The 19,425-nt window shown below is 38.7% G+C and overlaps 1 protein-coding gene across 1 annotated transcript in view; it reads left to right on the forward strand.

Moving 5' to 3' along the window:
• Positions 1-327: 327 nt before the first annotated feature.
• LOC135467112 (uncharacterized) overlaps positions 328-19,425 on the forward strand; it is a 33,861-nt gene continuing 14,763 nt past the window's right edge. Inside the window, exons 1-2 of the mRNA XM_064744873.1 lie at positions 328-484; positions 1,079-1,636. Coding sequence (XP_064600943.1) covers positions 328-484; positions 1,079-1,636 — 715 coding nt within the window. The remainder of the gene's footprint in view (positions 485-1,078; positions 1,637-19,425) is intronic.

The following is a 19,425-nucleotide window of genomic DNA, read 5'->3' on the forward strand; positions in this document are numbered from 1 at the left end:
GATTTAACACACATCTTTTGAGAGCATGATGGCTAAGAGTTGAACATTACAAGTAGCTAAAACTAGACACCATGAAAAGTGTCAAGTGCGAGTACATGCTATCTTCTTATACATGTTCTTTGATCTGAACAACGCACAGCTAACAAGGTTTACATGATTTGGGAAGAAGAAATTAACTACTACTCAGAAGTCAACTCCCTGCAGCTTTCCCACACAGATACCGCTAATTCGGCCATTCATTGATATCGTTTGTGGGATTACCGCTTTTCTATAAGTGAGTGCGCAAATGTACATGTACTTCAGCTCTTTGTTAAGTTCCATATTGACATGAAGAGTTACACATCAGCTCGAGTCAGGGAGAATGCCGGCTTAGCTGAATGCCCCACTCAGAAACAGCCATCCACAATGGTTCACCCAACGGGAGACAGACAGATTTCGCCCTGCGTTGTTCGCGTTTTCTCAACAGAGCTTCAAACTGGGACGTGTGAGGTGAAACTTACATAGTGCTTATTACGCCCCAGGGTTTCGATACCTGTCCAAAGAGATTCAGGTCGGGGATGTCCTGTAAGAGGGCTTGATCTCACGGGACTGCTCCCGCAATGCCACTGAGCAGAAGGGTCGGTGTATTACTCTGCTAAAACCACAGTATACAAAAGTCAACCAAACGTAAATCGAGCAGGGGGTGGGGGGGGGGGGGCGTAAGGAGTACCTCCTGTCTCACTCACGTTGACATCCTTGCTTGGAGCAGTTGTCCTATATAAGGCATCCACGGCTTGCTGGTATTATTTCCAATGTGATCAATCACTGAGCAACAACTGTTAACTTGTGGCTGGATTTATGATTTCTCTCTCTCTAGCAATATGGACACACTTCGCAAAGGTGGGATAAATGTAGGTTGTTACATGGCCTCGTAAACATCTCCAATGAATCTCATTGTACGCCTACAATATCAAGATGTGAAGATACACAATTTGTGTCAGACAGACCTTTGCGGTAGACATCATTTTTTACTGATGAAGCATAAAAAGGAAAAGGAACAATGCCTTGTTTAACATGTGACTTGTCTTATTTTCTACAGATCGCAAAAGGAAGCTGGTAGAAGTAATACTTCGACCATTCAGGGTATCGCAGTCAGATAAACAACAACGACGCCCCATCCACACAGTTCGAGGTCATTTCTCCCTGACGGAGATCCGCGGTGCCAAGTTCCCTGGTCGCCAGACCGCCGCTACATCTCTGTGTGCCCTTCTCCAGGCCACGACTTTGTGCCCGTCTTCCTGGTCAGCTGAGGTCATCGACAGACTCCTGCTACAGGGGGACAATCTTCACAGTACAAGGATCCGTCATCTGGCCGGACCTGAAAACGGAATTCTGAAACCGGAACAGCTGCCTACTAACTTTAACTCCGGGAGAACGGATTTTACCATTCGCTTTAAGAAGGCTCCAACAGGCCTCTTATTGGCAGATGAAGTCAAAATTGTCACCACGCAGCAAAGTTTTCAGACTCAGTCCCATTGTTTACAGAAAGAGTTACGGCGTTGGCTGACGGACGGTCATAGGGGAGTTCTGATGACAGCTAATGACATCACATTCGTCATGTCGTCTGCTAGCAACCACTACTATTTGTTTCACCCGTGTATGTATGTCCAAAAAAAGATTTTCAAATTTGACTCAGGAATCTTTGTTAATGAAATTCCGGGATCTGGAGCATATGTGTGGTTACGTTTGCAGTAAGATTGTACCAGAGAATGTCACATATGAACTGACGGTTGTAGACATAGTGACGGAATTGGACAAATGGACCCACTTAACATTGTCAAGGAAGGTCTGCTAAAGGTCTTCCTTCATTTTGTTGCATGTTGTTTTTGCTTTGAGTATGCTTGAATATAGTGCGATATTTAGTAAAAATAAAATAGTGCCTTTTAGATATATGACACTTTTGTATATTTTCTATCTTAGACGTCACCGCTCTTTTTTCTATTTAAATACATAAAAATGGATACGCAGTGTTTCTGTTTGTGTGGTTCGCAGAAATAAGATAAAGCAAAATAGAATTCGTCGTGTGGAAAGGACGAAATCAGCCCTTTTTAAAGTTTTCTCTCCGGTTTCGAATTCTCATTTCCTATATTCTGGTGGTTGCTACATGTGTTTGCAACCTTGTGGATATATACTATCTATGTATAGTAGAAGAGCAGCAGTGCCATATAAAAGATTAAAGACCGTATCTGTTTAGTATGCTCTGGTGGAAGTGTTCTGTATATAGATGTCATCGATGCGTGTCCGAGTTTTAATGCTGAACGAATACAGCAAAACTGTCAATTCACCACGTGATCCACGTGATAGTAAGTAATAAAGTTTTAAAAAGATATTAAACAATAAGAAGCAAAGCGATGGCCACTTATAAATACGAACACGGACTGTTTCAAGAAGATTTTTATCCTCACATAATAAAACTTAAAAAATAAGTTTTATCAGCTAAAGGGTGACCAAGGGTTGTTAAAAATACCCTAAAGTTTTAGATTACAACACGCACGTTAACCCTCATATATGAACAGGCCGTGCATGGCCATTTGATCTATCGTGTCAAATAGATTTCTTGAAACCACTGAACTCCTTTTATATCAAAAAATTAACGGTGTTAATATTTGAGATAACTTTATATTAAAATGTAGCTAAAAAGTACTGTGTAATTGAGTGAGTGAGTGCTTGGCGTGTAACGTCGTACTTAACATTTTTTCAGTCATATGACGGCGAAGAAATCCTTAGGGTGTAGGTAATGTGCCTCCTTGTCTCAAAACGGATTTCCACCGCTCTTTTATCTAGTGCTGCTTCACTGAGACGACTTACCGAAGGCAATTAAGCTGCCCCACCCGAGCCATTATACTGATATGGGTCAACCAGTCGTTGCACTATCCCCTTCATGCTGAACGCCAAGCGAGAAAGTTACAACTGCCTCTTTTAAAGTCTTAGGTGTGACTCGACCCAGGCTGTCTAATTGAAGACAACCATATGGACGTCCCACAGGTAAGAAGGAAGAATATAAGAAAGCGAGAAGAGTTTCTTATATTGTAAAAACAGAAAGCTGATCAGAAAGTCACAAGTATGTATGCTGAGAGTGAAAAATAAGCAGATACCCACACACATGAACCTGATAGCTACGGGAGTTCTTTCATACGCCTATTTGACTACTCTTCTTCAGCCACCTGCTGACCAAGTTAACAACAGGTCTGCATGAATTCTTCTCTCAGGTTGCCCTTCCCACACCTTCACTTCTAATTCCTTTCTTTCTCGGTACTGTTTGTAGCATTCGTCTTTCCCAAAATTAGGTTGACATAAAGTTTTCTAACAGACGGCATGGTTGAGATTACCTGGTTGCCGAAAATTCCCTGACAACCACTGCTGAGAGGAGTTCGTCCCCTGGGAACACGTGCTGGACTGAACTCTATGTTTGCAAGCAACCATTCCGTGTTAAACACTTTAATTGTATATGCCTAATAACAATGTATGCTAAATGAAAATGCCATTAACACAATGTAAACAGCCAATATACACTGTTAAAGTAAACACGTGTTATTATAAATAAACAAGGAAAGGAAAACCATCCAATAGCTCCCTTTGGGCTTTGTAATTAAGGCTCAGTTGTATTTTTACATGGATTGGCATTGATTAGTATAAAACGAATCTGATTAAGTAAGACAATCTTCTCAGGTGATAGGTTGGGTTTATGTTCCTTCCAGCTGACAGCTACACCCATTCCATGTTGTTGCTTTTTTCTAGTCCTTCCTTCGGCAGTCTATGTACTAAAGTTGAAACGATAAGTGTTCATTCTTCAACACAGACAAGCAGTCAGGTGTACCGCTTTTCACCTTCGATTTCCGTGTATGATCTGTTAACTTTGATCAGGAGATTAAACAATCGTGGGATCTTTTCTTCATCAGAAAATTGAATAATTATCTAAAATATTTGTTATGTTATATAAATACACCGAAAACTTCATTTTTTTGGTAAATTACCCAATGATTGGCGATTGAGTGATTTATTGATTTATTGGTGTTTTAATGCTGTTCTCAAGAGCTTTATTCACACGTTTGGCATCAGTTAGGTTTTTGTGTGGGTGTGTGGATGGTGGTCCTTTATATATGAAAACAGAAAAGAAACCCTTGAAAAGAGCGACCTTCGCCAGTTGAATGGCATAACTCCGCAATAAATGTTTGAACAAATATATTATCGCTTTTTTATATTTTCATCAAATTAATTTAAATCACACTGATACACGTGTTTAGCCTTTACATACGCATGCGTACAATTCAACTGATTTTTCTGATTCACACAGACTTGAGAGCATGCTGGCTTAGATAATAATACCATTTTCTGATGAAGAAAAGATCCCACGATTGTTTAGCAAACAGCTAAATGCTACCATCAAAAGTACATATACGAGCAAATGGTTATTCAATCTACTTATACATATACTTTGATCTGAACAACAAAACAATATACAAGAATTACATGTTATGGAAGAAAAGACATTAACAACTAGTCCGAAGTCAAATCCCTGCAATTTTCCCACACACATATCGCTAATTCAGCCATTCGTCGGCATCGTTTGTGGGATTCTCGTTTTCAATATCAGGGTTCCCAGATGTTTTTGTTAAGTTCATTATTGACATGAAGAGTTACACATCAGCCCGAGTCGGAGAGAATGTCGATTTAGCGTATTACCCCGCCCCTAGACAGCGGGGAAGTATGCTGCCCTGTGTCGTGTAGGCGATCATCTCAACAGAGCTCCACATTGTGACGTGTGAGGTAAAACTTACAAAGTGCTGATTACGCCCTTTGGGTTTCGATACCTCATGAAGAGATAGAGGGAGGTGGGTTTCCTGTAAGTAGGGCTTGAGCTCACTGTTCCCACGATGCCACTGAGCACAAGGGTCGCCGTATTACTCTGCCAAATCCACGGTATATACAAGTTAATCAAACATTAATCCAGCACGGGGGTTATCTCCTGACGGGCGCTGATGTAGGAATTTCTCCACTCACATGACATCCAAGTTTGGAGAAGTAGTCCTATGTAAGACATCCACGTCTTGCTGGTATCAATTCCAATGTAATCAACCAGCGAGCAACAGTTTTATGCTATCTTTTTCTCTAGCAATATTGGACGCACTTCTCAAAGGTATGATAAATGCCGGTTTGTCTCACTGTCTTGTAAATATGTCAGATGAATTCCATTGAAGGCCTACTCTGTCAAGATGTGATTACAGACAATTTCCGACAGAGAGACCTTTGCTGGAGACATCATTTCTTATTGATGAAGTAAGAATTTTAAAAAAAAAGAAATATGTCTTGTTTAACATGTGATTTGTCTTATTTTCTACATGAACTGATCGTAAAAAGAAGCTGTTAGAAATAAGACTCCGACAATTCAGGGCATCGCAGTTAGGTAAACAACAACGACACCCCATCCTCATAGTCCGAGGTCATTTCTCCCTGACTGAAATCCGTGGTGCCAAGTTACCTGGTCACCAGCCTGCCGCAACATCTTTGTGTGCCCTTCTCTAGGCCACGACCTTGCGTCAATTTTCCTGGTCAGCTGAGGTCATGGACAGTGGGGGTGGGGTGGGAGTGGTGGGGGTGGGGGTGGGGTGGGGAAGGAATCTTGACAGCACACGGGTCAGAACATCCCGGGCCGAAGAACGGAATTTTACCATTCGCTTCAAGAAAGTTCAACCGGGTCTCTTGTTGGCAGATAAGACAAAATAGTCTCCACGGAGCCTTTGAGACAACGTTTTGCTATTTATCGAAGCTGCATAATAATGTTGATCACAATATGATGGCAATCTAGGTTGAACACATTTGTTAGATGAAAAGACAAAATTCTATAGCAAATATATTTATGAAACATGTGTTAGAGACTCATTCATAACATTGATACAGAAGGACTATATATATATACCACCTATCATCATAATGCTGGCCACCGTCGTATAAGTGAAATATTCTTGAGTACGGTGTGGAACACCAATAAGATAATTGAATAAATATATATACAACGAAGTGGTCCCAAACACCCACCATACAAAAATTATTTTCAAATGTCTTTTTCACTTTAAAGAGAAATCGAAAAAACTGTTAAGGCCATATTTACAACTAACTGTTTCATCTGAAATTTACTTAATTTTTATGTTTTCTATACCTTTGATCTGATAATCTGATTTAAACTCTGACATGTTTATTTTTAGATTTTGTTGTTTACTTAGGTATTTGTTTATCTGCTACCGTTTACGCGCCATTGTTTACTCTTTAAATACCATAAATTTGACGGCATAAATCTATAGCCAAATGATTGTGGAAACGCGCATGTCTAGAGAGAGCCTCCAGCATGACACTGGCTAAAAATGGTCTCCTTAAATACAAATACACTAAAACAATTTTGCAAGATAAAACTTCATTTACTAATATTCTTTAAAGAACTTTACGCCCTTTAACTATCCCCCGGCAATAATCACCAGGTATATGTTTATATTTGATAACAAAAAGAATTCTGCTTCTTTAGGCATTTGATTGATTGGTTTATGCGATTGTTTAACTTCTGCTGTTTGAAGTCATATTCAAGAATTTTTTTCACATACACAATGGTGATCAGTTTCATCGGTGGAGAAAACCAGCCCACCTGGGGTAAACCACCGACAGATTACTGGTTGTTTACTGGCAAACATCACCCCGTGTGGCGTATAGACTAACCGATAAAACAAATAAAAATACTGTTGTATGCTATATATACTTGCATGTAGCGAAAGAATAACAGTAACCCTCATATGGCGGCGGGTTATCTTCGAGCTCTACCTCGTTTTCTTCCACCATAATGCTGACCGCCGTCGTGTAAGTTAAATATTATTGAGTACGGCGTAAAAACCAACAAATAAATAGATAAATAAATAAGAGAAAAGAGTCAAATTAATCACGTGTTAAGAACAATATGTAGTAGTAATTACTTGAAGCTCTTTGAAAAACCACGTGAGAATATCAGACGTCGTAAGCGGTCCTAAAAGTTCAAAGTATCAGTGACAAGATTTTGTACGGCTGGTGACATACTTTTTCATTTAATACTTGTCTCAGATCTTCGGTCTCGAATCGCAACAAAGTAGTTAAAAGCTTGTTGGGAACATTGCGACTTTCGGGTTAGCCAAATTTTAATAGCACTTTATGTGATGGAAATTCCTTGAAAAGTATAGTTTTGGTTTACCAATAGGAAGTTACGAAGATCGAGGGCACCAGTAGTGAGTCTAAGCTTAAACAAGTCTATGTGCTTCGTACATTCACAAAGGTCAAGCTTTTGGTGGTAGAAGCGTAAAGCAAGTTAGATACATTTGCTTTTATATACGAATTGGATCCATACTCCAAATTTGCTTTGTTTTCATCAATATATGTGTACAGCAATATAATCGAACATGAGTGTAATCTCAACCTGCAGGGAAATGATCTTTAGCACAGCATACATCATTAATTTCTTAAACTGCCAAAGTAAGCAAATATCACTGTATCCATTTAACCCAATGCAAACGGGTCAACTATGTTTATTCCGTGTGGTATCGGGATACGCGATCTAGCACGTGGCGCACAGCCCTGATCCGTCTCTTTGCTCCGTGTTGTCCGATATGTACTTCAGGTCTCTGTGGCGTACTTTCTTATACGACATCGATCTAGAATTCACATGAGTAATGTTGTTGTTAAAGCGAATAACTTTTATGTAAGCATTCTAGAATACGCTACCAGAGGGCACCGAGTGGATTTCGATTGGGCGAAATCAACAATAAGTCTTGTCGAAACATGGAAACAGAATTCTACCAACATGGGTGTCTAAGTTTCTGGCATGGGCGCATGTTTATTTGAATTCTGATATGACTTATTTGCCTAAAACATACATTGCGCCTTTCCAACATCACTGAAAATTATTGGCTGCTTTTCTTTGCACAGTTCCGTCCTATTTTGTACTTTCTTTGGTGGTTTCCGTTAAAAGTCGCATTGGGAAATGTGGTTGCGATTGTTGACCTGGAACGTCCATCTCGGTTGAAGGATTGTCTCTTTCGGCGCGTAGATTTCTATTATTTATGATGTATTTCTATATTTTCGCCGTTTAATTTTTATACCAGTAGACACAATACTATTTTGCCAAAACAAAATAAAATATCAAAACTAGGAAACAGAAATTCAGCAATATTTGTGTCTAAGTTTCTAGCATGTATGTGTGCATGTTTAACTGTTAAAGATTAAGGTTTTAGAACAAATCTATGCGTGGAAAAAGACATTCGTATACAAACCGCCAACCAAAATGGACCTCTCAGGTCACGAATTTCAAAGCCAATTCCCAAAACGACGTGGAGCCTATGGCAAACCACCAAAGAGCTAGGAAAGTACGAAAATAAGAGCTAATCATGAAAAGCAGCTATCAGTTTTCAATGATGTTGGATAGATGCAAGTTACGTTCTAGGCAACTGAGTGACATCAGGATTCAAATCCTGTACCATAGAATATAACAAAATATGTATCTCAGTTACGCTTTGAGTACATCTGTTCATGTATCCAGCGTGGTGATATAATTCAACACGATGAATATACAGTCCTTTGTGTTATTTACTTTTTTTCTATACTTCTTCTGCTTAATATTACAGCAGTACACACAACATTGGCTTACTTTAAGTTGTGAAACATAAACAAAGATTTGCATATAATGGTTGTCCAGTTGACCAAGTTAAAAACATATTAGTTCGGTCAAACTCGTTTTTCAATACTTAACCGTGCTGAATCATAATAAAGTCATAAACTTGATTCAGTGAAACAAATTTGGGGCAGAAATCCTCCTCATTAATTGGAATTTCCATGTGTTATTTTTCCGTACAGGCTTGATGACGATATATTTGTTCATACATGTACATTTATTTGATTGTTGCTTCACCATGTACTAGTACTCGAGAAGTTTTCACATACACAATGGTGGTCAGTTTTATTGATAGAGAAAAGCAGAGTGTCTGTTACAAGCTACTGACGAACTTTTCCCACATAGAGACATGCACACATTACTGGTGGAAGACAAGTTGTTTTCAACGGACATAGGACAGCCGAAACGGCGACACGACCGCGGGGGATTCTATAAAAGCCACGTCCACGGGTTTTGAACCCGCACCTCGTGTGTCCTGCCAGTTGAAAATCGATGTACTGTTCTAACTACCAACAACAATGCCTTAGTAATTATATTTCTGAATAATAGGTTTTACATCAATCGAATTTTCACAGGTGGAAAGGAGTCAACCATAAGTCCAGGTCTGGTTCAAAACCTGTCTATAATTATTATGAAAAGAAAAGGATCCGCATCCGTGTAATATAAATTTTTTTAATGATATATTAAGGTGTGTATGGAGAATTAGCACGTTTCAGCCCAGTTGTTAATTAAAAAGCACACAATAATACAGAGAAAAACTGATAAATGCTACCCGTTGCTCCGACATTTTTTGCCCGGAAATCCGATTTTCGGGGAACTTCGAGATAATCGGCGTCCGTGTGCGAAACCGGCTATAGGCTTTTGCACTGGACCACGTGACTTAGCAAGGCACCGCGGTACGAGGAAAGAAAATTACAGGGCAGACCCTATTAATAGTATATGCGAAATTGATTTGATTACACTTTTGGAGTAACCGCTTCAACAGATTGACTTTACATTGGGTAACGCCTAGTGCATCGGACGTCTGCCCAGAGAAGCGGTAACTGAGCAAGGTATGAACCCTACGACAGATTAGATATTGGTCTCCCAGGCTGCATGACGTAAGCTTATAACGGAAGTTGCTTCTCAGACCTGACCTCTATCCGATAGCATGGATTGCTTGAGGCTTCAGATGATCACTTCGGAACATGTTTGACTGGAACCCACTATATATTAACTGTTAATAGGTGTGTGTTTGTCTCCACCAGTGATGTGGGATGTTAATCGAACTGGTACACCTAGACAATAAGCCCCATTGGGGTATTCGATAAATCCTGTACTTAAACTGATCAGTAAGTTAACTCCAACTGTCGCTCAATACCGTCGTGGGTGGCTGCATGGTGAAAGTATGACACAGGGTATTCTCAGTTTATGCTGCACCATATATACCATGCACCCCAAAACAATGGTCTTATCAGAGGTGATTGTTTAAATCTTTAGTGATCAGAGCATGATGAGCTGGATATGCCCAACATAGAATTTCAACGTCTTGAGGACTTTCTACCTTTTTGAGATCATATACGGGAGTGGAAACAAAACGACTTTATGGTTGAGAGAACAGGTATGGTTTCGTTTGTTCATCATCGTTTTATGATTAGTTACTTTATTATTATTATTTATTAGTCAGGTCATCAATCATTCTTTTCAGTTATAACGACTCTAAGAATTCCTTCGTCGTCATATGACTGAAAAATTGTTATGTACGACGTTAGACCTCAAGCACGCACTCACTCAGTTATAACGAGTAAGACAATAATTTGACAATAATGCTCATCGCTGCGCAAGTCATTGGTATCAACATTTTTACCTTTACTATATCGTCTGACGAGATTTTCTTTAATAATTCTCCAAGTTATTGCCGATTACTTTTGTTCCAGAAAAAGAATTATTTTTTTTTATATTTGATTGGTGTTTTACGTTGTACTCACGAATATTTCACTTATACGACGGTGGCCAGCATTATGATGATAGGTGGTATATATATAGTCCTTCTGTATGTAAAATGTAACTGTTTATTGCCTTTAAATCCACTATTATATACATTATCCAAGGAGTTGTTGTTTGCATTTAGACAGTTCTTGGAATTTTGTTCTTCACTTTAGCTCAGATTATTGTTAGAGTGTTAAAATGTTATCGTTATTATTAGAAGAAAGAATGCTTCACTCAGATGACTCAAAACGTAATGCCTTTATTTCAGTATTAACGTAGCGAATTAAGTTGCTAAGTTAATTAACTTGAGAGTACGGCGTAAAACACCAATTAAATAAATAAATAAATAAATAAATAAATTAAGTTGAGCGAGTTAAATGGAGAATTATTGTTAGACAGTTTAACATAGATCTGCTTTTTATGCGGCAAGTTTCATATTTAGTTGGGCTATATCGATCATGGCTCTTGCAAGACTTCATCATTTTAATATCAACACATATATAATAGTTTTACTTCCCTCTTTAACAGAATGAGTGGAATGAAGTTGATGCGTACTTTATTTAAATGAGGTCTGCTCCGTTAAGTGAATTAAACTTGCATGGTCGCGGTCAACAATAGATGTTTTGCAATGCCAGTCATATTTGAGGTAAGTTTGTGTATAGCCAACTATGTGTCTGTTGTTAAAGGTATCATAAGCTGGGTAGAGGCCCTTGGCTGGTAAGGGCATACAATATGCAGTATACCCAAACTTACCTCAAAGATGGCTGCCATTGCAAACCATCTATATTGGTTTATGCATTGATTCTACAACACAAGACGGCAGATGTGCAGTACAGAAACCTGGGCATTCCCGGTACCATTGTATCAGACAATCTCCTTGACGTCAGATATCAGCCAGATTTTAAGAATACAATCTTATCACTCGGTTGCTAATGGTACAATAAATGTGCAGCATTTAAAATCACCCGATCAGCGAGAGCAGCTATTACAGTTACGTGATGAACAATCCGTTTGGCGGCCCTTACAATAGAAGAGATTTAGTTATAGCATACATATGCCAGCTGGTATCCTATATCTGCGATATATACCCAGTCTATAGAGCATATATTATTTATACATCATCAGCCTTTGCGTGTGGAATATTGGCTAGCCGTAATAAATAATGGGACAGTAAACAAGATACTGTTGTAGGTTACAAGTTTCCCTTGGATGACTTCCTACAACTGTAGATAAATCGCTTGTCACAGATAACTTATACTCACTCCTCTTCCCCCCTAAAACCAGCCCCGATGTCACAGTTGGTAGAGCGTCCGCTTCGGGAGCGATAGACCCAGGGTCAATCCTGAGTCCAGTTAATCCCGAGATCTTAAAAGAGGAAGTTGTAACTTCCTCGCATGGCCTTCAGCATGAAGGGGATAGTGCAACGACTAGTTAACCTGCATCAGTATAATGGCTCGGGCGGGCTGACTTACTTGCCTTCTCTAAGGCGTCTCAGTGAAGCTTCACTAGATACAAGAGCGGTGTAAATCAAGGAGGCACATTACATGAACTCTAAGGATTCCTTATCGTCATACGACTGAAAAATTGTTAAGTACAACAACTCACTCTCTCCCCCCACCCCAAAAGAAAACAATTGTTATCATGAAACTGTCCAAGAAATATTTGTGGGAAACTTAAAAGCCAAGGAAAGGTTATAATAAAGTATATGTCAGATGAAAGATCATTGGACGCTCATCAACGGTACAGATCATTTTTCTAAAAAATTTTCAAACCCAGCAGAATAGGCCTACTTTTAAACCATGGGGTGCTATCGTGTATATGTTAAGCACCATAAACCTGATCGATGTGACCTCATTTGTCGCTATATGTTGAGAAAAGGGCATCCTGAAATGCAATGTTTCAAAAAAAAAAACCTTCACTTTGACAGTTGTCATGGTTTTTCGTCCGACATATACTTGATTTTAATGGTTTTTTTTACATCAGTTATATCCACAAGAACTTATGGAAAAGCTTTACATGTACTTTCAACCTCATTGGTAAACTATGGTACTTGTTCACACGGTTACTGGCTATGGTCTTTACTCGGAAAGTCTGAGGTTGCCAGATTATCAACAATTAACATAAATGGAAGCATGCGATACATTAGATTTAACAGGGTTTACATAAGATAACGTCCACAAGGACATAAGAGCCCAAGTTATAGCCTTGGGTTTTGTTGAGATTCTTCGTGCATTCCACTTTTCTTATAGAGTGCTCTACTATACACTGGGCAATATGTCACTCAGGAAAAAGTAGACCCACTGTTGACGCTGCCGATATAAGAAGATAATATACATTAGTCCTAGCTGTAAATTTGCAAGAATGAATTATTCCTCCAAGTCTTGATCAATACACTATACCCATAGTTAATTCTCTTTTAGTCTGGAAACCTTCAATCCTATATTGACATATGAATCAAAGGTTTTCTTAGGTGTCAGGTTCCCACTGCAAATGTATAAAAATTTAAAAGAAAGTATCTTAATACTACCGACATTTTGAACGCTGGTTTTCCACCGTGAGGAATAACAGTAATGTACAGAAAAAAACAACCTCTTCCGCCAACTCAGAAAAGTGATTCTAACACTAATTTAGCATGTTAATTGTGTCAACATCGGATTCCGCAAGTACATTGTTCTTTCCAGTTATGTAGCGTATTGTAATCCGTGATGTTTAATAACACTGATGTAACAAATGAAAGCCTATCGCCAATTAGGTCTGCTCTATTTATTAATTATTAATGCTGATTAATGGGTAAAAGCAGGTACATTGCGGTCATACATACTAGATATAACCTTTTGTGATGTAGTATATTATGTGCGGCTGTACAAAATTTCAATTAAAGTCTCTCCTTAACAGTTTAACTAAGTGATATCCATTCATTGATTGTTATGTAACGACACACTCAAACATCGTTCACTAAAATCGGTTACAGATATCGATCAATTTTATGGGTCTAGTACCAGGGATAAACCACCAAAGTTTTGGTAAGCTACTGACGAATTTTGTCACGCCTGACGTACAGATGTGCACGCCATATTTGTGTAAGGCAAAAATATAACGTTCATCAAACGTTAGACTGAGCGTCAAAGCGTCAATAACCACTTACTCTAATCAAGCCCTCACATACTGAGAGAGCGGGAATTGTACGAATCCCCTTTCCAAGGCTGGTTCTGAACCCACACCCCGTGTGCCCTATAGCGATGGAATGGCAAGCACCCTATCCACTCCCGACTGCCCTCGTTATACTAAAACACGTTTTCTGGCGAGGTTCGTCCATCGATTGTGAGGCAGAAAGTGGTAAGCGATGAGCAAATGAAATTGTCCTTATTTGTCCTTATAATAAGAAAAGTTATAATCCGTTGAAACACTAATCTTATCAATGTGCGATGTATATTGTTAAAATGGTAATTGAGTTTGTAAAAATATAACGCAGGTCACTTTATAATTTCTTAAATAGATGGAGAAAGTTAATAAGAGCGGACAATATATATAGATTGACCTCCCGAAATGTAATGTAAACAAATGCTTCTCGCCATCTTAGCATTTCTTGCGTCAAGGCTACATGGGCGCATTGACTTTCATACAGTTTATGTCGTCAACTTCTACCCCCAAAACATATATTTTCCTAATTGCGTGTGATACCATGCCAAGTCATCACATGAAGCATTTTTCTCTACAACATCTAAAAAAAATCGACCTGGCATGCACCACATTTTCTTAACGGCGCTTGCTGGATGTCACCTTGGTAACCTCCTGGTTGAGTGGTTAGAAATGGGCAAAAGAGTTTTCAGTTTTAACCCAAAGGAGACAACAATTCTGATATGTTTTAACTGTAGGTGTAAGATAATGTTGACTAGTGTGTCGCTTGACCAGAAAGAGATACTGGAAGAAAATATTTATATATCCATGGAGTTTAATGAGTGAGTAAAAGTAATGCAGTTCTAAGCGCTGGCGATTTCCTATTCGGGGTGTTTACTACTGATTCCAAGCATACAACTTAATTAGGTGTAAAATTAATAAGTATAATAAAACGCAATTAGAGGTAACTAATACTTGCAGCCGGAGTAGAGTCAAGCATTTATATATGTGAGGCAGCTAGCTCACATGACAAATATGGAACAGCCATCACGGTAAAGTTTTCTGAATTTATTTTTTGGTATTTTACTGATATCAACAGTTCTGGCGTGTAGGAACGACTTGTTCAAACTTATTCAAACTACTCACTCACTCACTTCACTTCACATCGTATATAGATTCTCTGATCTCCATTGTTTATAGATGTATGATTAATATAACTTATCAGTGTGTATTCAGTATAATTCAGCCCTTCACGTTAAATTTATTTTAGTTAAATACTTTCATGCAATCAAGTAATTTTATCACATAGTGGCTCTGTTCTCGGCCCTACGTGGGAAGGCCTACATGTCTGCATTAACCTACGGATGTTCGTAGGTTTTCCCCACGCTCTGCCTGGTTTCCTCCACCAATAAAATAACTAAATTAATTTTAAGATATGATTAAATATGTTCTTATAGATTTTCGTCAACTGAGGCGAAATCCCGCAAAGGCTTTATCCCATGTCTTTACAGTTGTGGAACATAAACTTCAATTAAGCTATTGTACATTGTAACTACATTGTAACCACTGTTAATTAAGTCCTGTCTTTGGAAGTAAAGCAAATAAAAGCGCATTTCCATAAGAATCTGTATAGATTCATTAAATTTTTATGCCTTACTTTTTGCATTTTTTTAATGCACTTCCAGACAAAGAATTCCATAACGGTGACATTTTTGAAATCCATTAAGCTCCATTAACATTTTGTTCGGACGTGAATATGCCGGAAGGGTAAAGTTGTTCGCTTTAAAATAACACCATCCCGTAATTCTGTTCCCTTTTTTTTCGACAACGACAGAATATTAATACCTTAGTAGCTGTTAGCCTTGTGTAGTCGAATTCTAAATCCTTCAGGCCCTCTAGGAGCAAAATCTACACCGGCCTTGATTGCGGGAATCCGTGAAATCACTTAACGTTGCCATCGATTACCTGGCTTTCATCCCGGCAACTTTAGTTGTGCGCTCAGTGTATGTATTTCCATGGGCTAGATGGCAGTACAGTGTAAATAACAGGGCATCGATTAACTATATACATCGCTGTAATATTTTGAACTTATTCAGATCTATTCACGCTAGTAATTGCCTTCTTGGAGGCTAATTTTTCACAGAGCTGCCTGGTCGATTTTGATACCAGTTTATACGAACATCAGCATTGGGCCGCCGTATTTGCCATTTTAAAGCCCAATCTACGGTCCTCTACATACATGTACGTGATATACTTCAGGTCAGTGTAGCCGAATGAACTTCCTTTAAAATATTCATATTAATTAAAGGCCCACCATAGTATCCTAGCAGGACACCCCTTGAAATGTTTCGGATTATCATTAGGGGTCCATGCTCGTATCCCAGCGGGACGCTTCTTGAAGTCGTTCAGATTATTAGGGGTCCACGCTACTATCCTAGCGGACACCTCTTGAAATTGTTCGGATTATTAGGGGTCCACCCTAGTGTCCCAGCCGGACGCTTTTTGAAGTCGTTCAGATTATTAGGGGTCCACGCTACTATCCTAGTGGACACCTCTTGAAATTGTTCGGATTATTAGGCTTCCAGGCTTTCAAGCTTCACTTCGCTTGGAAGACTTTTGTTCTCGTTCAAATTATTAGGCTATTGTTCCTGCTCAGATTATTTTTCTTCTTCTCTGACAACTGTTTTTGTATTTTGTGAGAAAACTGCGAGTCACAGCTGTTAATTTTCTACACATGCATTACCAAATCGCTTGGGCTACCTGTCAGGATTCAAAAATATTGCGCAAATCGGTCGAGAAATGTGGAAGCTCGCTATTGGTTGTTTTAGTCACGTGATGACCTGTGGTTGAATTTGAAGAAACAAGATAACAGTTAGATGTAGTTTGGCCTGCCGAAGACAACTGTGGTTTTAATTGTTTCCTACGACGTATAGTTTTTTCTTTAAATTGCAGTTATAGCTCATTCTAGTGTCATTTTTCAAATGTCACGTGACCGTCAATAGCTATGAAGCTGAAAATTGGTCAGTAGATAGATCAACTACATATCTTCATTTCTGACTGTAAGAGCTAAGACTGATACTTTTGCCATTGAAATGCGTTTAAAACCTTGTTATTTTTATTCACAGTCAGCTCGTAAACTTGCAATATCTCCAACACCGGTAAAGGTAAAAAAAAACCTGGACATTTTTGATAGCGAACCTATGAAGCAAGCTTTTGACGTTTTGTGCTATTTGACCATTCACTTTATTTGGCAGCCATTTTGAACTTTTAGTGGTAAGCTTAAACATTCTTTTCCCGTAAATCGGCTGATGATCTTTACTGGAAATTTCACGTACAGATTTTGGGTGGATCGCCGTACGTATATTGTACAAAAACGTTTTGTTTGGTATGTAAGGTGTGCTGTAACTGACCAATGAAATTAGCTTACAAGTCTAAAAAGTGCTGAAAATATTTAAATAAACACACTGCCTAGTATTGCTTGACGTCAGGATTACAAATCTGTAAGAATTATTTTAGTACTTGGTATAGTTTTCAGGTTACGACAAAAAAGAGACAATCAACAATTTGAAGTAATAATCCCCCTCCCACTCCCAGCATACATACGTACAAAAATTGACAGGACCTCTCATTCAAAAAACACGGAAGCTTATTGCTAGACTGCACATTTAAGCTGCCATTTGAGTGCAATGTTTTTTCTCCTTTTCACTGCCTTTCACCATAGCCCTAATGAAAATCGCCCCTAGCAGTCACCGGTTCAAATCCAGTTGATTACTGCCAATCTTTGTTCTTTTTTTTCTTCAATTACCATGAAATTGTCAGGCAAGAGACTACCAATCCTAGCAGCTCTGCGACAATGTATTATTTCTGTCTTCTGCTCTCGGGCACAAACTTCACAACAATGTATTCATTCTGTCTTTTGTCCTCTGGCGTCAGCAGAAGATCAAAACTGCCTAATCTCTAATCTAGTCTTCAGTACTTGGACAGTTGTAAATGATGCCAGGCAGTATAGGGTTCAAATCCAGTACATTCCTTTACATTTTTTCGTGTGTTTTTTTTACCACTATTATGAAGTTTATAGACACCAGGCTACAAGAAGTGGTAAAAGTCTAGTCGTGTGGACCCCGGCAACGATGTTGGATAACAGCTTTAATTTATTTTATTGTTGTGTTTAGCCATAAATGTAAACATGTATACGTTGTATACACATTTATCACTATAGATGCACACAAGTCGCTGGTATCCACAACACTATGACAGTGTGTTCAATAATGAGTGTGTATGTGTGCTAGGGGTTTTCGTTATACATGTCACTTGCCAAAGCCTGGTTGTTTTCGACTTATTCCTCCACTCATAACTCGGACAGCCATCGTCTATATGTATAACATTCTTTAATTAATTTATTTATTGGATTGGTGTTTTACGTCTTATACTCAAGGATATTTCATCGATATGATGGTGGTAGGAAACCGGACAGACCTCGGGGAAACCCACGACCATCCGAAGATTGCTGAATAACGTCCTTTATGTTAAAACAACAATGGCATAAATGCAATCCACAGACAGTGATTTACTTTTAAATCTGAACAATGTCGTTGTCACAAAAAGTCGTTGACATCGTTTTAAAAACATTTATTATATATATGTATACATATATTGGTTTTAATTTATCACTGTTCATCGTGGAGATGGTTCATTAATTAGCCTGGGCTTAAGCCAAACATGTCAAATCGATGTGAAGAAAAAGTGACCTTACAAGCTGGTTTGTGAAAAGGCGCCTGTTCGCCGAGCAACCATGCCACAATGTATGGCCTTGTCCCTAACCAAAGCACCCAAGTTAAGCACGCCACATGTCCGGATGTTGTCTTGTATAGATACACAGAAGGTAACGGTGCAGCTAATATCAGCTTTTCCACTATCTCCATCGACTAATTATCTTAAATTGCTTGACGTTAAACCCACAGCGCGGTCAGTCGGATATTCTGCGCTGTATTCCCCCCTGAAGATACAAAATAATTACGCTCGAAAGCTGCAATTTTTACAGATTAATACAATCAATAACCATTCCTATATGGGATTCTATAGTGGCTGATAAACCAACAGAACAAGCCACATTGTTTAGACTTACTTTTCTGTTTGGCCTAATGCTATGATGACATATTGGCCGATATACCAACAGATTACTAAAAGTTTTATTGTATATACGCTCTTTTCCACTTTATCCATGATGAATCTATACGGCCCCTCATTTCAAAGGAATAAGTTCGAGTTCGAACTCCTGTGTCGCTAAGTCCTTTGGAAGAAGTGACTTGTCAAAAACTTGTTTTTAGACAACTTTTGCTGACATCAGTTTACCGATCACTAATCTCACCATGTTCTAGAGGCACAAATGAGAGCTCTTTCCTTTAGTTCACAAACGCTTAGCTCCTCAAATGTATGCATCGGTCGCTCACTCTAATTAACATTTTGTGAAATTTTTTAAGACGCCCATGTTATAGTATACGAAATCACAAACAGTTGCCGAATATTTCTGACAGCTACAGATGGATTTTCTTTTACCTTTAGCGATAAAAGAGTTCGAACTCGAAACTTCCCTATTTACCATATTTTTGAACTTTGGACAC

This window comes from Liolophura sinensis, chromosome 6 (genome assembly GCF_032854445.1).
Source record: "Liolophura sinensis isolate JHLJ2023 chromosome 6, CUHK_Ljap_v2, whole genome shotgun sequence".
NCBI classification, from domain to species: Eukaryota; Metazoa; Mollusca; class Polyplacophora; order Chitonida; family Chitonidae; genus Liolophura; species Liolophura sinensis.